The sequence below is a fragment of the Fopius arisanus genome, unplaced genomic scaffold (assembly GCF_000806365.1).
Source record: "Fopius arisanus strain USDA-PBARC FA_bdor unplaced genomic scaffold, ASM80636v1 scaffold00022, whole genome shotgun sequence".
NCBI classification, from domain to species: domain Eukaryota; kingdom Metazoa; phylum Arthropoda; class Insecta; order Hymenoptera; family Braconidae; genus Fopius; species Fopius arisanus.
Window position 1 is genome coordinate 1,025,537 of NW_011887761.1, and position 20,279 is coordinate 1,045,815.

General features: G+C 36.7%; 1 protein-coding gene across 1 annotated transcript in view; it reads right to left on the reverse strand.

Annotated features, from left to right (window-relative positions):
* Positions 1–2,170: 2,170 nt before the first annotated feature.
* The window catches only part of Gycalpha99B (guanylate cyclase 1 soluble subunit alpha 2), a 46,498-nt gene continuing 28,389 nt past the window's right edge, over positions 2,171–20,279 (reverse strand). The window contains exons 4-11 of the mRNA XM_011301432.1: positions 19,624–19,969; positions 18,367–18,748; positions 16,949–17,128; positions 14,147–14,285; positions 12,151–12,317; positions 6,986–7,129; positions 3,089–3,243; positions 2,171–2,759 (exon numbers count right to left, since the gene is read on the reverse strand). Coding sequence (XP_011299734.1) covers positions 2,570–2,759; positions 3,089–3,243; positions 6,986–7,129; positions 12,151–12,317; positions 14,147–14,285; positions 16,949–17,128; positions 18,367–18,748; positions 19,624–19,969 — 1,703 coding nt within the window. The 3' untranslated portion in view covers positions 2,171–2,569. The remainder of the gene's footprint in view (positions 2,760–3,088; positions 3,244–6,985; positions 7,130–12,150; positions 12,318–14,146; positions 14,286–16,948; positions 17,129–18,366; positions 18,749–19,623; positions 19,970–20,279) is intronic.

Below are 20,279 nucleotides of genomic sequence, written 5' to 3' on the forward strand. Positions count from 1 at the left end.
GATGATCGAACGGGATTATTAACACTCAAGAACCGAAAATGGCGGGTCTCCAGCAACCGGTGTTATTACGATAAAATTATCAAAATTCCCTTACCTTTCCGCGTGATGGAGAGGCCTTCTGAGCTCCTTCCATGGCGTCTAATCGACTTCCAAAAGAAGAACTCCTACCCATAAGATGTTCTGGTAGTCCCCAATCCAATAGTATATTGGTCAATGAATCGGAAACTACGCGCCATAACTATTATAAGCTCTGAAACATTTATTTATCGCGTACAAACATTGAAAAACAACTTCCCTCACCTTCTCAAGTGATATCCGGATCGTTTCACGCATATGCGAGTTCTAAAAAAGGAACAAATCGCGAAATTCTCAACGTTCCGAAATTGTTATGATTGCCCTAGCTTCCTAAAATATTTTCCACAAATGGACATAGTGAACGTGACGTAAAAATTTATCAATCTGAAAAACAGACGAATGGTCTATGAATCAAGTGAATAAACAAATTAGTAATGGTTAATAAAGCATCGAAGAATCTTAGGGTCATGCACTGAGTAGGCCGCCCAATAGACAGATCACGCCGACATTTTGGTGGTGGTATTATGAAGTCCTTTGGCAAATGGGCTCGGTGGTGACACTTGCATGGTAATGTGTCATCTGTCGCAAATTATCAATTTCTAAGATTATGTTATACTATTATGATATACTATTAAACAAATACTCATGAATTTTTATAGAAACACTTTAGAATGTTTAAACACAACACATTTATATGGAATTTCCTGGTTATTACTGATGACGTGACAAATGTGAAAAAATCTTGTTTTGAATTGAATTCAGATAAATGACGTTATTTATATGCTTCATGAGAAATTTCGTGTACAGAACAGTGACACGCGCTAATGAAAGAAAATTTTGTGTACCTTCCAGTACATGTGCGCCAATGAAAGGTTAAGTATGAGTGGAACTAAGTATAAGTCGTAACCAATGAATCCACAGTGAGGAAAGAGTGTGACAGATTTGAGGCTTCAATTTTCGAGAGTTTCGATTCGATTTGCTTCGATATAACTGTCTATCTCCCTTTCTCATAGGATTGTATTGAGGCCGGTAGGAAGGAGGAAATGTCAACTAGTTTATTGAAGAAAGAGGAGTCTCCTTTGTTGAAACACATTTGCTTAATGATAATATATATAATATAGCACTCACGATAAAAAACTATGGAGTCTGTTAATTGTACGTTCCATTGATCCAAAATATCATTTTTAGAAATGAAAAATTTGAAGCGCGTATATGTAACATGCATCGGAATTTAACGCACTTTTCTTTTCCTTGAGGATTTCATCATTGAGAAAAATATTCAAGGACAATTACGAAAAATTTCATGTAATCCCTCCCTTAATCCGCTATCGAGAATTTGCCACTCTTCTAAAAACTACAACCTAACAGGAATTTCACGAATCATTATATTCAAGAATTGTTACGCAACGCCTCATCAAAAAAACCTATTTTTGCGGACAATTTTTATTGAACTTTTTTGTCCGTAACTGTATATTTTATGGAGAAAACTTGTGAACAATGCAAAAGACCCGAAATTATCCCTAGTTCCATTAACGAAAGAAGAACCAAACAATGTGATCACTGGCTCTATATATTCTTCAGTTTTTTATTACTTGCGTATTGATTTTACGTTATTGAACTCTATAACTCAACTCACCATCTGATATTCTAAATTTTTCAAATCAAATATAATCCAAATTATTCCTTAAAAAGTGTAGAAAAATTCGGAAAAATTATTTAATTTCCCAAAATTTAAATTGAAGTTTTCGTAAAACTCTTGAGGTCATCGGTAAAAATAAACATTTTAGTTGATAAAGAGTTCCTCATACCCATTTCTAAAACTAAAAATTCTCTCTCCTTATATATTATGAGACCGAATGCTCACTACAGCGCGCTAATAATAAAAATTATGATTGAAAATTTCAACATTATATGAGTGGCGAATTCAAATTAGCCGCCTCAGACGACTGAACCAATGAGGAATAAGTCTGATAGACCTTCGAAATACCGATAGTCTCGATGTTTGCTCTTTTTATCTTAGGACAGGTCACGTTGAAATTGAAAATAAATGATAACATGAGACTTTTGAGTAGTTCTGTTAAGTCTTTACGTTCATTTTTATACAATGATTGTTCAAACTTATTTCGTACAAATAATAATAGCATGATTTTTTGAATTAATAATTTATAATAAATATTTGGCAGAAACTAGTAGTTGCGTCATAAGCGACTTTTTCCAATGATCATTATTAAATATGTCTCTTGTGGTAATGCTATCAATAAATGTGAATGTATAAGTAAATATCATTGTTATAATGACTCTTCGTCAATGAATGTAATAGCCCTAACGTATTATATACACTAAATGTAAATTCATTATGTATTTCAATCGTCGATATACTCACAGGCACATTATCGATGATTTATCTTTCAATGAATCTGAATATTTGTGTTACTTCAATATCGACTTGCTACAACAATGAAAATTATAGCTATTGTTCGTTTCTATTTTTTATCTACACTGTGATTTCCAGTTCTTTCATGGCCGCTTTAATATGAATGTCGAGGGGTGCACTCTTATCGACCTCTGGGTGTTTGTAATCGTTCAGGAAGTGACAGGTCCCCGAAGTATTTGCCGGCCATTCCTTCGGTAAATTATCTTTGGTCCTCTCTTCCAATATAAATCCAGCCCTCTGCATTAAGAATCTGTGAAATCGCATACGCAACATTAGGAGTTGATTATTTTTTATATAAAAAAGATAATTTTGGAGAGAAATATGGCAAAGCATGTAGATCATTTTTCAACTTTCTTACAAACTGTCAACTCTAATATAACATAACTAACTAAAATAATATAACTATAATATAACTATAATATAAGCATATCTCTAACCACAACTTTACGTTGTAGATAGAATCGAGAATTCAATGTTATGTTATGATTAAAATTAAATTGAATTGTTTGAAAATGAGTTCTCCATCTATGTGAGGAAGAAATTAATTATTGTGAAAATTATTTAGGTAACTTTTCTTACTCCTGTGTTGTAGGACTGATGTTAACTCGGAGTGGTTCACTTGTGGACTCGAACTTATTAGCAATGGTAACGTTGTGTCCGAACAAGCAGTATCTCGGCATTTTTTTTCCCACAACTCCAGCGAGCACCATACCGGTATGAATCCCAATGCGCATCTAGACAAAAAGATGATAATAGTTTCGTCAATGTTTTATTCTAATACTCTTGTAAACTATATTATTCTAATAATTAATGGTTGTTCTACCCTCAGAGTATTATGTTTGGGCTTAGTCACTAATTAATATCAGTGCATATAAAAGTTGTTTATTCAAGTTCCGCCAACTTCTTCGACTACCTTAATACTCCTATACCCAGCATGCTAGTCACATCCATGTAACTCCATCTATAACCCAGAGTGATACTGATATTGGCATCAGAACGCTTAATGTTCTATTGACATTTCGCAAGAATTGCCTGATAGCAGGGTAGATGACCACCTGATTACGCGAGTTTAATGTTAATTATCGACGGCTAGTGCATTTTTGCCGACATTTTTTTTTCTTATCAAAACAGCTTCGAACGCTATTAGTCGAAGAGAATATATTTCGGACAGTCGCACACTATGTGTAAGCTGTCCTCTTTTGTTTCATTGCAGAATCTGCACCGCCCATCAGAGTCCCTGCCGATGACTCTGCAGCGTTTTTTAAATCTGCAATGTCCTGTGAGCAGCCTAATCGTGATGGTGAAACTTTCCCTGTGTATGGCCAGTAGGTGTTTAGATCTTTTCTTGCCGAGGCCATGATTGCCCTTGTCTTCCTGTAGGTCTTGCTGTCTTTCCAGCGGTTGGATTGTTCTCGTCGGAGTTTCTATGTGGCTTTAACTCACGGTTTGGGCGAAGACTCGTCCGCAATCGTTGCCCCTTGCTTCACCAGTCCGTCCGCCATTTCGTTGCCGTGCATGTCTTCGTTACGTGCGACCCAGGTAAGGGTTACCTTGTTGTTGGTGCCCAGTTTCTGCAGGCTCTCCATGGTTTCCCAGACCAACTTAAAGTCAGCACTGGGTTTAAGGAGAGCTTTTATAGCGGCTTGACTGTTTGACCATACGAATATATGTTTTTTGGTTGTCATCCGAGACACCAGAAGCTCTGAGCACTTTTCGATTGCCAGAACTTGCGTTTGGAATACTGCAGCTGTTGTTCCCAAGGACTAACTGCGTTTGTAGTTTTGTGTACCAGTGCATAACATTGCCTGGTGTTTCCTTTAGAGCTTCCCAGTTCTCCCTCTCAGAAATATAGGTCTTAAATGCCTTCCTAATTTGGTACTTCTTGGTCATTTTATCTCGACTCAACTTCCAGGGATTTTTCTCAAGGATTTCTAGTCTGGCGTGTGCCCGCTTGAGTCCATTCCCCCTGGCACAGAAGTCTATAGGCTGTTGATTCTGCCATTCTCACCACAAGAAGATCGAGTGAAGGCAGGTCAAAGGCTATTTCAAGGACGTCCGTGAGTGTCGTTTTCATAGGCCCAGTCGCTGCCCCCAGGAATTTTCCCTGTAGGCATTTGAGCCGGGTCCTTATCTCCACCCTCTTCACCCTGGGCCACCAGACTACACCTGCGTATATGAGCCGCGGCAGCAGAATCATCTTGTACAGCCATACACTGATCTTCGGGCTAAAGCCCCAGTCTCTGTCCATGGCCTTTCTACGTGCCCATAGTGAGGCGTAAGTTTTGCCCATCCGCGTCTCAATGTGTTCCCTCCAGTGGTGTTTAGCATCCAGCTGGACACCCAGGTGCCTCTGTGAGATAGCATAGGCAACCTCTGCACCCGCTATCCTCAACGGCTCTGGGTTTATCACTTTGTATTTCCTGGTGAAGATCATAGCTGACATCTTCTCAGGCTTAACTGAGAGTTTCGTCCTCCTACACCAATCCACCATTGTTCTTAGAGAAGAGTTCAGTCTATCTCCCAGCACACAGAGGAACTCACTCCTAGTGATAATGGCCACGTCATCGGTGTATCCATACACCAGGAAGCCTTGTGCCATCAGTTCTTCTAGGAGCTCATCCACTACGGGGCACCACAGCAGAGGAGATAGCACTCCCCCCTCCGGGCACCCATCCATCGGACGGCCTCCGATGTGTATACCATTATGGTCAGCAGTTAATGACCTGCATAATGGCAGTAGGGAAGAGAAATATATTTATTTGACGTTATAAATGAAATGTGAAAAAAGCCTGTTCAATGCAGCAGCAAGGAACAAATGTAAGAATTCCATATTCCAGCATTTTCCCAACTATTTATCCATGGCATAAAGTTGATTTTCAGTCAGAATATGGACTGAAGGATATTTTCTGAATACATTTCTTCTAAGAGAATAGTTATTTTTAATATAGAGGAATATCATTAGTCAGTTAAAAATGCAGAGACGGATAGTTTTGCTTCCATGTATTTTTCGGAGTGATCGTTATGGAACGGATACTTTAATAGGGCAATTCAGGAAGTTGAATGCCAAGCCATTAGGAGGCTGTATAATATTACCATAGGAGTGAACTATTTTTAGGATAAACCCATTATTTTTCAGAAATAACATTTTTACTCGCCTCATCGTCATGTTGCGCGGCGATTAATAATTTGGACTTTTCAAAATATGCTTTGTACCCGAGAAAATAATTGAATTGACAATGTCATTTTTATGAAAATGTTAGATTCCTACTTGAATGAAGGTTCTAAATAGCTTCAAAGAAAAATAAAAAAAAATTTCTATCACTACCAAGCTAGTTGAATTGAAAATTGTATGACGTATCATATTTCACGTTGCTGAATTTGTCAGACTATTGAATGTATCATTTTGCGATTTTATAGCTTCAAATTAAGCTAAGGCATTTCGGTAAAAGTTGCACAGCTAAAATTACAGATTGCAATTAATCATAACTGTTTCAATTATTTGTATATTTCACATTTTCTTCTCTGCTTTCCTATTCAAATAATCACCAAGCAGGTCAATATCTTTCTTCTTTAAGGAAACAGGACATGCAAAAGGCAAAGTAGACAAATCTTTTGAAATCCGAATCAGAACAATATTAACATCAACAACAACAATATAGGGAATTCTCACACCTCCCTGTACAAAGATTCGTCCTTGAGTTTTCATCTTTCAATTCATTTTTCGTATTACTTCTGACGATGCGGAATCTGGGAATGGGTACTACATACTTCGCAAGCTCGAAAACTTGAAAATCACTATGGAAAAATAATATCCGGACTTTTGGGATGAAGTTTTTCTACTCGTGTGGTTGGCCGCCTCGCCAAACTCCACACGAGTAAAAACCCCATCCTAACACACTGTGCAAATATACTATTTCATTAATTGGGGCGACCATTCTTCTCACTTTCTCATTTGACGGACGCTTTATGGGACGCTTCCCCGTACAGTAACTGCGAGACCCCCATTATTGTCCTCACTACGCTCGTACCATAATATAATTTTTATCACTCAGTCCAAGAAGCGACGTCCATGAAGCGACGAAATCCTGCCTATGGACTGAATGACAAAAAATATTGTTCGTCAGTCGGCCGAAATGAACTATTCCGGCGATTGCGCTCGCGTTCCTCGGCTTCGCCTCGGACTGTAAACTCAACATTGCCCGAAAAATTCTTAACGGCCTAGTGACGAAATATATGATGGAATGATTATCAACTTTATTTGATTCCTAATTCGAGCCCTGCTTTGAGCTGCCTGCGGACTGCTCATGTCTGGAGGATGCTGTGCATTGGACAGCCATCTACATTATGACCCGATGTTCTTATATTTCTGTGTGAATGAACATCACGAAGACTTTTATTTCATGTCTGGATGGCTAACATGAAAGAGTTTTCAAATGCAATTACCAGCAGTATGTGTTTATGCGCTGTAAGGCTTACCTTTATAGGTTTACCCTCGTGCGTCAAATGCTGTGAACATGTTTGAATCATTTTCAGACCCATCCAAGCTATTTGCTGGGCGTGTGTGTTCGTATTTCTATGAAGGCCGCACGCGACGCAGTAAGCATCGCCAATTGTTTCGACCTGAAAATCGATAAGGGTTTGAACTCAATTGTCATATAGACAATCATCAATTAAATGATAGTTTATCTTAGTGAGCAATATGAATCAATGTCAATTATAAATATGTCAAGCCTTAGAGTCAGTTTTATGAGATTTTACCGTACATTGCCGTAATCCACAATCAAAATTGGCATTATTATACTAATATGAACACCACTACCGTTAATGGAATAAGTGAGTTGAAACAGTTCAAATAATAATTCACTCTCAAATGAATAATAAATTCCAAAAGAAGAATAAATTTAAAAGAGAAGAATAGCTTACAGATCGGTAATATTAACTGGTATACGCTCTAATTTTTAACGAACTTTTCATCATTCATTGACTCAATTATTCATTTTCTCAGTCACTCATTTATTCCATTATTCATTTCATCATCATTGATTCTTCCTCTTTGGAATTGCCAGCCAAAAATAGCTGTCGTGAGTTATCATAAAACATAAAATCTTCTCATTGCAAAACAAAAATTGAAAATCTCTGTGTCAAGGTTGATTGTTAGTGTCATCAATAATAGCTTGCAACGATCAGCACGAAGTGCGTTCATAAAAATGTCGCGTCATGCCATTTGTCTCCATGATGGTAAGCATCAGCCGTACATATACCCACAGGAAACGCAACATTTGAAACAAATCATAAAATTCATTGCAGAGGGAGAGTTTTAATAGCGTTCCACATCTTGTGACGTCACATGAAATCATTGCAAAGGATTTTGGATTAAGTAGGAAGGGAGACAGAATAATTCTCGATGTCATTTTACAAGAAAAAATTTCCTCCAAAACGGATAGTATACATAACATATACACACAGAAAAATAGAAATTTGAAACGTAAATGATGAATTTGAAAATGTAAAATAGGTTCTTTATGATTTGTTGAAGTACGGTTTCGACCTCGAGCATTACAAGTACCCACCCCGGGAATTGCGACTTCAACACCGTAAATTGTAGGCAGAGAGACCTCAGTTCAAGTTCAGGCCCACCTAATCCGAAATTGCTCAAAGTGTTTACAGGTCAACAAACGTAAAGCTTTGCTCAAGTTTACTAAATCAAAATCTGATCCGAGTAATACGCATCAGGTAGAGAAAATCAAAGACTGATTAGTTCCTTATTAAGTCGTGTCTGATGGGTTGAAACTTATCGCCGTCATCATACTCTGATTAAACCTCAGGCTCGCCTGATATAATTTTCATTCGGGAAATGACAACTTTGGATATCGTAAATTACAAGTTTTAAGTCGTAAAATACAAATGTTCGACCTCATGATTTACGCTTCCGTTCCCGTCATTTACGATCTCAATTTGTTGACATTGTAGAAAAGACGTAAATGCAACACACAAAAAACACTAAGAACATTTTACACAATCTGACGCAAGCTTTATGTACTTGTGTATATATACGCAATCACTCTATACAAGAAATGTGAATATTTATCCATAGAATACGTATATGTAGATCCGTAAAAACTAGATGCTCATCCACCAAAACAAGTGGGATCAGTCAAAGAGGTGGAATTCATTAATTATTACTCAGTTCCGGCACTAAGGATATTTACCTACGGCGGATATACTTCAAATGGAAAAAAATTCATGATATGAAAAAGTTGAAAGCATGAGCCACCATAATAGCGTATTACCGAAATATTAATGAATAAGTTTCAAATAAATGAATGACTATCATTGCAGTTTTGTGGCTTTATGGGGATTTTTGCTGAACGGATACGCATACTGAGTCAATTGCAAAAACTATGCTTTATCCCCCTAGGGACTGAAAAGTACGATTTTAATCTTGTTTCGCTCGGTTAGATCGCAGTTTCCAGTCCCAACGAGAATAAAATATCGTGTGTCTCACGGAAATAAAGTATTTTCTGACTCATATGATTATAAACTCATATTTCATCAGAAAATACTTTACTCCCTAGAGGCTAGAGCTAATAGTATATTGTATACTATTACTGTGCATAGTTCCTACATTAATTGATCATAACTTATACATACGAAGACATTTTTCTATATTGCTGAAACTCTCCATCGTTATGCATAAAATGTGCATAAAAGTGTGTAAAGTGGTGGTATATTAATATTTTCTATGTGAACGATTAATATAAAAACAAAAATTTTTGAACGATATCGAATGTTTACGTGTTGCATCTAAGGATGACTTTCATGCAAATTTTTTCCCATTTTTCCGAAAAAATTTTGGAAAATAAAAAAATGTTGAAAATAGGAAGTCTTGACAATATAGTATTAGTAAATAGCAAGTCACTGAACAAATAATTTGCCATCTTGATTTTCGCAATGTTCTCCAAATTGTCAATATTTTTTCACTTTTCAACAATTTTTAAATTTTCAAAATTCTCTTAGATGCATTTTGAAAAAATGTCTGCCCTTAGTCGTGCTCAGATCACTGAGAATCTGTTTAAACCTAAAAATTATATACCGCCGAAAAATTTTTTTTATATCCATCGTTGTATTTACGATTTTAATCTGTGAATGTCGGGAAAGGAAACGTCAATCATGTGGTTGCCACTCACATTTTACGATTAAAAATTTGTAATTTATGAACTCACAATTCGTTATTTACAAAATACCCTGGTAATTTACATTTTTTACAATGATAATTTAGATTTTTGAAATCGCAAATTATGTTTATGAAATCGTAATTTACGTTTTCAAATTTTTATTTACGTAATCAGAAAATTCATACTCTATTTTATTTTACGATTGGTAATTTTTGTGTGTACCTTTCATCCAATTCTCCCGCGCACATTCACTGATCATGGCAGCCACTATTTAACACAAATTCTCTTCAGCTTGATAATTAGACACGCCAGAAAGTGATATCACCGAGTACCGTCATCAACACCACTAATGAAATATGCCGATGGCATCATAAAGAAGCATTAAAAAATAAAGTAAACACTGAAAAAAATGTAATATTCCACGAAAGAGGTGGATTATCCCGATCAGTAACTTCGTTCACCCTTTTTTGCATGTACCATTCTACCATAGTAATATATGTCATAAGTTTCATATGTCCTTTGTGCAGGTTCTGCGTGCGTTATGATTCAATGCATCAGAGAAATACTTTTCAAGCCATATGGCATATATGGTTTGTGAAGTAAAATCGAATTTTTCCGTGTAGTGATGACGGAAAGAACAATATGCACCGATGAAGGGAAACAAAATATTCAAACCGGCATGTTTACCGCCCTCGACTTCGTCTCAGGTCGGCAATACACGCACGAAGAGAAATACTCTATAAAAATTACGTATCTTTTCCGTAACTGCGGAGGTAATTTTTGGCTGAATCTCCAGTGAAAAATTATGGAACCGCCACGTCAATTTCCTTAGTCTAATATAAATTGATATTTTATATTTATATTAATAACATAATATTTCCTATTTTCCTCCGTTATGTAAATTTTTATCGTCGCAGTTACCACCGACCGCAATGAACTCCTTATGAAAACAATAAATTCATGATTTTCGTCGCGCTCCTTTCCGAAACTTATTAAATTTTTTGGACTTATGTTGTAGATAATCTATCATTTTAGACTTCCTTAATATGGGTAATATTTATAATGTAATATTCTTCATAATTGATATTATTACGTCGGGAAACGTATCGCGGTAAATGTATAGTTTAGTCAACCCGAAAAAGTTTTTAAAAAACACTCGTATCCTCTCAATTAAAAAAAAATAAAATGAGAGAAGTGGGGAGGTGTGGGGACAAGGAGATAAATACATCGAGCAACGGTATTGAAGTAAACTCTGGTGTTCCTGAATTTTCTCGACCCTCGCCCCCCTCCCCCCTGCTGTGGCTGATGACACGTCGGGTAAGTGATTTTAAATTCAAGTACATTATTATTCTGAATTGCTACAGAAGAGTAGCGGCGGAAAAATCACTCGCCGTGTTCAGTTAGTGATGGTAGGTCAGGGGTCAAAGGCTGAGAGGTGGGTGAAAATTAATAAATAAATTGTAATGTAGCAATCACGTGATTATGTGTGACCCTTTGAATTGTCTCCAAGTGCGTTATCAGAAGGAGGCTCAGGTGTCTGTACCTGGTGCATCGACATCGTACGAGGTCCCCACAACCTAATTCAGATACATGCATGAATTAAGATAATACAAAAATCCAAGTTAAAGGAGTACAGCGAGGCAGCCAAAGAGTATTGTGCGTAATAGCAAGGAAGGAGTCAGTATTCATCGATCGTAGCCGTCAATAGCAGTAGTGAGGGAAGGATCTCTCAGTCCAACCAGTTCTGAATTCCTTTCTCCGCGATTTCTTTCGTGTTTTCAGTTCCGCGATTTATAAAGTTCTAAGTATAATATATAAAATGTATTACTGACTAGAAATTAAGGTTATTTCATTTTAAAACATTTAAGAAGTGATAAACATTTGATCAGTGTTGGAAATCATCAAGCAACAAAAAATTCACTGAACTAGGATAACATCAAAGGAAACTGCGGAAAAATTGACGAGTTGAGTTTTTTTTAATCATTATTTTTGTTTTATTTATGCATACGCAAAAGGATTAATTCAGAAAAACTGAGATTTTTAATGCACTACATCACTTTAAGTAATTGAGGAAAAGAACTACAAAACTGTGGTCGAAATTTGACTCGTGCAAAGATAACCGAAAATTTGTTTGACTGATTAGATTTGACTTCAATAATTTCGGAAAATTGGAATTATGGATTCAATTTTTATTCCCAAGCTATTTTCGAAAGGTAGACCCAAAAGAAACTACTACTAAGAGTTTCGCACTATTTATTTCATAATTATTATGAATATTTAATGGCAAACATGACATAACAATATCATGTTCTAGCATATATAAATGTCAGTTGTGCCCTGCGAATATCTTACAATCAATCGGTTCAATAGAAAGTGAATGATTGGCAATCACAGTGAACTGAGTAAATACAATGATCCGTCAATAATATTATCCGTTCGAATCACTATTCGTTTAGTTTACATTACCTTGTAGACATCCAATTGCCCACAAAATTGGTCAAATCGCTCATACAGATTCTGAAGCATATTGATGACCATCATGGGTGTTGCGGTTGAGCAAATAGCGGTGAATCCAACGATATCGCTGAACAACATCGTCACATCAGGATAGGTTTTTGCCTCGATAGTTTCACCTTTATTGAATGATATTTCAATGAAGTTACTAATTAATCGATTATTAGATGTATAAGTGCATTTGTCATTGAGTAACACAGGAAGACAGGTCATTGTAATAATTGCAACTCTTAAACATTAAACTATCATTGATCGTTTTCAACGAAATAATAATGGAGTTCTCAAATAGAAGTGCAAACTAGAATGTCATCATAATTAACAAATGACCTCGTTGAATTTAAGGAGAAGTAGGATATATCTGGGTTGTTGGTGTGGGAGTTTGTATTCACTAGTACGGAATGGACATATAAGCAATCAATCCCGCATCGCGACACTCCGAAAAATATCGATTTCTGGGAAAGCGACTGGAAAATACCAATTTCCTGGTGCTCTGCGCTGTAAGATTGGTATTTTCCAAGTGCCTGATAAAGTTTTGTCTATGCCACGCACTGGAAAACATATTACGAGCCCCACGTGCTAGCCATCAATCTGGCGCGTGCCGTGCGATAATCGCTTCTCGAACTGTTTTCGAAGATCTTGATTAAACATGGCTTAAGCCTTAAGGTAGTTATGGCGTGGTCACACGGAGAGAAATACTCAATGAAATCTGCGAGTCAGAACAGTAGTCAGTCATAAATTCCGGAATAGTCACGGACTTTTTCACTGAACTTTCAGGAAAAAGTATGGAAAGTTCAATGAAAAAGTCCGTCACTGTTTCATAATTTTCACTGAATGGTGTTTTGACTCGCAGATTACAGAACAAGCACATAATCTTTTTTGGATATTTCTTTGCGTATAGGAAAAGTTTTAACGAGTGGGCAAAAAAATTGATGATTTTTGTGAATATGTTCTTTGAAGGTTTAAAAAATACCTAGGAACATTGTAAGAATATTAATAATTTCTGAAGTTGCCACTTATGCGTCCACTTGAATGAAACGGCGATAATCTCTGCATTTTTCCTGTATTGGGGATTATAGAAGAAGTGCCGAAATTATTCCCGTCCCATTTACATTTACGCATAAGTGGCAAGTTCAGGGATTGATTTTATTTTGACAATTCTCCTAAGGCGTAGGCTAAAATTTTATACGTAGTTCTCTCGAACCTTCAACCAACGTAATTACATTGAACGATCAATTTTTCCATTAAAAAATTATTTTTGACCCCACCTAACTAATTACCTTAAGTAATCTCATTTCCAATGGTAACTACCATTAACCTTGGTAATTACAGAACCGTATCAATCAAACAATTCGAAAACGAAGAAGCGAAAATTGAAGTGCAAGGATCAAAGGTGAATATTGTTGTAATCAGAGTAAAGTGATAATCAGCGTATCTATAGGAAGTTTGTACAATGTGGTCTGACTAGAGATGCGAGATGATGCCATGAATGAAAAACTCTCAGGTAACCGAAATATGACCGTCAGGTTATCATTAAAGTGAGCTATGCTATCTGTTGTCGAGAAGTTGGTTAGATAACATTTGGTCACTTATAAATTGTCTATAGAGATGCGACGTGACCGTCTTTTTCTTTTTTGACACAAAATTTCGTCATCTTTTATTGAGCTTTGCTACGTGATCGTCCGTCAGGTTTTTCAGTCAGTAAGAATTTGATTTATCAGAACGAGTGATTTTTACATAATATTTGACTAAGGGCACGTAGCTTTTTCAATAAAGTTTTAGGTGTCATCGATCACATTTTTGTCATTTGAAAATAAATGGTCATGCGTGGGTCGGTAATATGACGAGTCACTGACGGCCACAAGATCATCATCTGACTTGTCAAGAATTTTGCTCGCACCACTAGAGACTACCAACGGAGAAGGGGCTTTCTAATTTAATTATTTCATACCCAGCCATAGGCGTTTGGCAATATCCGGTGGAAATATTAGATGTAGTAGACTAACATTTTTTTCCCTTTCAGCATCAACGGCGAGATTTGCTTCTTCAATAGAACTTTTCAATTTGTCCATTCGACGTCTTAAGCCATCCTAATTTTTCGGAAAACAGAGAATATATATTTAACCATGTTACATAATATATTTTATATTTATACGAAATTCGTCGCAAATTATGCTGACCTCATCAAATGAGTCATTGCTTTTTATTTGTTTTCTCATTTCTTCTAGGGAATATATAGCGAGGGATTAAATGTGACATGCAACATTTAGAGATGACTGGTGATGTTTCATGAATCGAAAATTCCTGTCATTAGTCGCAAACAATTTTAGAGCCAGTTGCGTAATTATTCTCGGCGATCATTTTCTAGGGCGTTTGACTAGCGCGAACAATTTTTCTGTTAATATTGTCACATTAATCTATTTTCAAGAAAATATGAAAGGAACATTCCGATAAATTTGGCAAATGAAGGTATATTCGCTGGCTTATTTCCTCGAATTTAATTCAGCGAAGGGAAGCACACTATGCGGATACTACTACCGAAATGTTTGATTCGTTAGAGACAAATGAAGAATGGCTATGTAATTATCAGATGTATTTGCTGAAAGTAAGTGTGCAACGATTCAAATTTTTAAGAAAATTTTCGAAGCAATCACCATTTACGGGATGCATAAGGGCAACTGAATATTGCCACTCTACTTAGAGGTTTCGGTGACAAATTCGGTTGCTATGTGAAGATTTAGAGCAATGCACTAAATTTTGGTTGACAATTCATTTAATGTATTAGCGACTCGATAAGTAAAAATATGATCGTTTTTTATTTTTTAATCAAAGTGATTCCTGTATAACATGATTCCTCTTCAATCGCCCGAGAAACCTTCAATCTTGGCGGTTTTCCTTACTGCGTGTGAGTTTTGTGCATTATATTGCTTCGTTGAGCTCCTGTATCACGAACATTTTTTCCATAATTTTTGCACTTTCAAACATTTTTAGAGTGAGTTTGAATGGAAATGAAAACGAAAACAGTTTCCACTTAAGCACATGACGTGTACAATAACATAATCACTGGTATTACCATCACGAATTCGATGACAAGATCAACCGATGTACACAGCTCCTTATTAGGTGTTGTGGAAAACGCATGGTTAGATCTTTAACGCTGTTCAACGATTCAATCTTTTGCTTTTAATGAGTATTCAATTCTGAAATTATCACAAATTTCAAATACCGGATTGATACTGACATGGATTTGTGCATATATATACAGACTCTTGCCTCAGGCAAAAACGAACAAATGGAGTATAAACTGTATGCAGCACATCGCACACGCATACATACGTACGGTTGTACTGCCCTCTATTTCGGCCTCACAAGGGTTTTACTCCGTGGTCTGTTAATCTGAATGTTGAAAAACCGATCATCGGTGTCGATCTTCACTGGAAATAAACCGTAATTGTCTGTTGGTTTGAATAACTGGATTATCGACGCTGTAATTCATGGTGTACCATTATGCAATATCGTTTCAGCAATTAATATTTTACGGACATCCTCATTTTTAATTGACTTTCCTGCTGAATGTTCATTAATATATAAGCCGGATGGAAGTTTCCAATAGAATAAACATAAAAATATCCGTATCAAGTCATGTTCATAAATATCACACAGCACCAATTGCCGAAAGTGATAAAAGATTTTCTTCGTTACACCTGATGCCGAAAAAATTGGTAGATCTAGGATCCGGTAGAGATTGCCATGGATTTACCGCTCGTACGATACCCGATAGATATCCAACTCGGATTCCTCAAGATTTTACTGCCAACCTCGCCGTAGAACAGTATTTTTATCGATCCCGTTCGTCTATTTAATTAAATTCCTTTCACACCTGAAAACCTTTTTCACGAAAACAACAATTATGCCACGTACTTTATTGGAATTTCCATTTGACGTTTATAGTTTTTAGTGCCGCTCAAACGTTTCAACGTGGATCGTGTAGAAATGCCCAGTGCACTCGATCCGATGCTGCGTTCAGTCGGTCATCAAAACTTTTTTCGGTCATTTCCATAACGTTGTTGCGAGGACAATACAGTTCCAGCTCTCAAAGTGAAACCACAAAGGCGCTTGGTTAGACTAAATTCCATTTTGACATTTACATTAGTTTCGAGCAGTTTACTTTGTCAACTCCCCTTCCCCTTTATCAAGTCCCACATGTTCTCTTACATTTATCGGGCACAATTTATTATACTGCTGAAAAAGGAGTAGTCGTCACCGCGTGATGAACGGAAGCAAATGTTGTTTTTTAACTCGTATCTCAAAATATAGTGCATCATTTTGTGATAATATAAATTCAATATTTGAATTTTCAATGTAAAAACTTGATAGCTCAATTTGACTCGAATGAATCTCCTTTATTAAAATCTTACTTCTGAGAAATTCATACACTCAGCATTGTTCTCTTGAATTTTAGTGATCTTTTGGCTTTACTACGCCGAAACAATTGAATTGTCCTGATAATCTTCCGCATTGGCTATTGTGGTTCATAATTTTCAAGAATCAAACAGCGGTCGGCTCATAAATCCAACTTTTTACATTTTTTAAATATTTTCATAGCAACCAGATTTATCACCAGTGAAATTGTTAACTGATATATCTTAAAATGGATGGTTATTGTCAATCCATTCTTAAGGAGCTACTTTTAATCTGTAAAAGAGTATCAAGAAGACATTGGTATCAATTTTCCACAGTTAGTTATCGTTACCTGCGCTCGTGCTTGTTCACCAACAAGTATCACATCTCTTGTTGCGTCGTGAAGTGGTATATCTGAAATGAAGAGACCCCGTCCAGTGAGACCCTCCAGTCCATTAAGAAACGGTGAACTGACAAATAGAATTGAATCCGATTCTTGACAGTGTACCATTTGACCTTTCAGCTCTAAACCCTGAAACGAAAGTCGTCTATAAAAGAACGTTGGAAGGAGAAAGACAGACTCATAAAAACGCGCCGTACGTAAAAAAAGAATATGTACTATAACGTGGTATTTTGATATTTCAGAGTCACTGCAGCATGTTTCTGGAATTCCGAATGAGAAATGATTCTATTAACAAGGCAGTCTTTAGTTATTGGATATTCCAAACTCATTTTTAATTCTATTTTATATTGCATCAAATCATCTTCTCATCGTTAAGTCAATTAAATTGGCAATTGGTAAATCGATGTGGCATTTATACAGTCCTCACTAAATCTCAGATTGCTATCGAATCTTCACATTTTCAATGGTTCTAGACGAACAACGGTGCATTTGGAGACTTGAGTACTACAACGCTCGACGTGATGAACACGTGATGAACACCTAAACTGCCCTTAAATATCAGTTTGGTATTGTGGTTGGCACTGGTTGGAAGGCGACTGCAGCGTCTAGTCATAGCAGAGCTGTCATGAAAGCGGATCAATCACAGTATTGAGTGATTAACATCGATCTAATAACACATTACCTTTCACTACCCTTGCGGGTCTTTACGAGCCCCATCCCACCACCTCCCACTGCGCCGTCATTCATTCATGTACCACGGAAAAATCTCACCCTTCAGTCAGATACATTAATTCTTCGTAGGAGACTTCCGTTCGATAATAAAACCGAAAAATTAAAAACGTCAGAAATGACTACCCCTAGGGTTTGAACTCCCGACTTTCCGTACGGAGTCTGATACCTTAACCATTTGGCCATTGCAGTTAGTTGCTTGACATACATTTCATAGAGAGTGATTGCCATCTCTGCGTTTCTTAAATATTGATCTCTAACTATGAATGCCATTCTAGATAGTTATGAAATTTTTAAAATTATTTTTTGCTCCTTGTTCAGTCTAATATCTTACCTCAACGGTCATTTATTCTTGGATATTTTCCAGTTTTCAGCGAACCGACTTTTTTGGTGCCTTAGCTTCATCAATGTATAACACAAATCTAGGAAATTCTTTCCACCTTCATTAAGATCGTTACGAATGATCGCTCCAATTCTTAATCATGCATAAAAATTGCCTTTATTGTTAAAAATGTATTTCATTAAGAACCTACAGCGGCCGTACTTTTTGCAATTTCATTTATTTCAGTGCAATTCATTCATTCAGCTCTAAATACTTCGACTCAGTAATTGAATAACAACTTTAAAAAATCACTCACCTCGGCTAGAAATTTATCGGCCCCCGGTGGCTTCTGCAATGTTAATACGAATGGTGTGTTTGAACGTTTAAGAATCTCATGAAACAATAGCGTAACACCTGGTGGCCTGCTGAATACAAAATACGTCGATATTTGACGTCCGTGTCTGTTGAGATTGTGACCAAAAATGCGCATGAAGCCAACACCCAGCTGCACAATTTCTAAATTTCTGTCTATGACAAAATGCCAAGGGAATGCTTTGCAGATACTGGCAACTCCCATCCGTAGATCCGCGGCGTCTGTGGATAAAGGATGAGGTCCTGCTGTCACAACATCAAAGTCATCTTCGCAAGGCGGCCCTTGTAGTAACAATGGTTCATAGCCCTCCGGCGTAATGCGGTATCTGTCGAAGAAAAATATTTGCATCTCTTTATGAGGAAAGTAATCCGAAGTTTGCTTCAATATCGCTGGCTCAACTATTTGAAATTCTAAATCTCCTTCAAGGACTGAGAGGAAAATAATCTATCACTCGTGTGAGTTGGCGGATGACGAATAAATATTTGAGTAACCCAAAAATCCCCATTAGAAATTCTCCTCCCATACATTGATCGTATCTCGGATTTTATCTTGGGTGCAGGAATATTCTGACCCTCACCAATCAATTTCACGACATCATTAATTTTCTCAATTTAGCGTAAGTTGATCTGATAATAACTAATTATTGAAACGAAAATATTAAACATGATGCTGCCTACTAACCAAATTTATAAATATAATGATTGGATATTTGTCAATGATTGCACACTGGTCCCAGAGTAGAGGGATAGAAGAGGACATAAATGAATGAGACAAAACCATGCAAAACTATTTTCACCGGACACCAGTTTTGTAATTATTGAGCACTGGAATTGATAGATAATTGGATAGCCATATTGGGACCAATAATTTGGTATACTGACGTCCTAATGATTATTAAAAATCAGTAGGGAAACTCTGATGGAGCATCATTCCTCGCGCTGTTAGTACATTAATAAACACCGCTTTAAACTACCGGTAAGAATACTTGCATGAAATTACATCCCAACGTCAATGTACACTCTCAATGGTTAAAAATAAGAACGGTCGAACTTGTAATCTTAACCCATGAAATCACCAAAATACTCTATACGGGTCAACCTGCTCGTGTTTTAAAATTGCAAAATAAATTGTAGACTGTTATAATTTCAAGGAAATTTAATGGAACGATTCTTTTTCTTAAGTTATGGAGTCAAATTTTACCTGAAAAACTTAGTGTTGTAGGGATCAGGTAGGATATAAACGTCAGCATTATCATTATAAAATATCCTGGCGATAGCTTTGAGACTGCCGACTAAGAGATATGCGATAGACGGGTGGTCAGTGGTAAAGTGTAGCTCAAGTCCCTCGGGTGTGGCAATGCAAACAAATTCTGCTTCAGTGTCTACTCCGGATTGGTGTTGAACGACATCGTTCACGCCATCGAGGGTTGTTAGAAATGCAGTAAGATCATTCCCTAGGCAGCGAAATGCCCTCTCGAGGAGTCCCACACAGGCAGTTGCTATCAATTCTTGGCCTAATTGATCCAGCAAAATGCAGATATCTATGTCTGGAATTATAGGAGATAAAAAGAGTGTCAAATCAATTAATGCTTTAATTTTGTTCAAATACACATTTGATATATGATAGTGTTTTTATCAGTGACCAGTACGGTTCTCTGGTCTTATCTAAATGTCTATTGAATCTCTCAATGATAGCTAAAAATCACGGCGGTCTCTGGGCCATAGTCTTTTGGTCAAAGATCAAATCTTTACGAGACGGGGTGAATGCTACAGATTCAGGCAATTGCAGCAGAAAAGATGATGTTATCAACGATGGATCATTATCCTTCATCCTTCTTCAATATCCTTCGACCAATT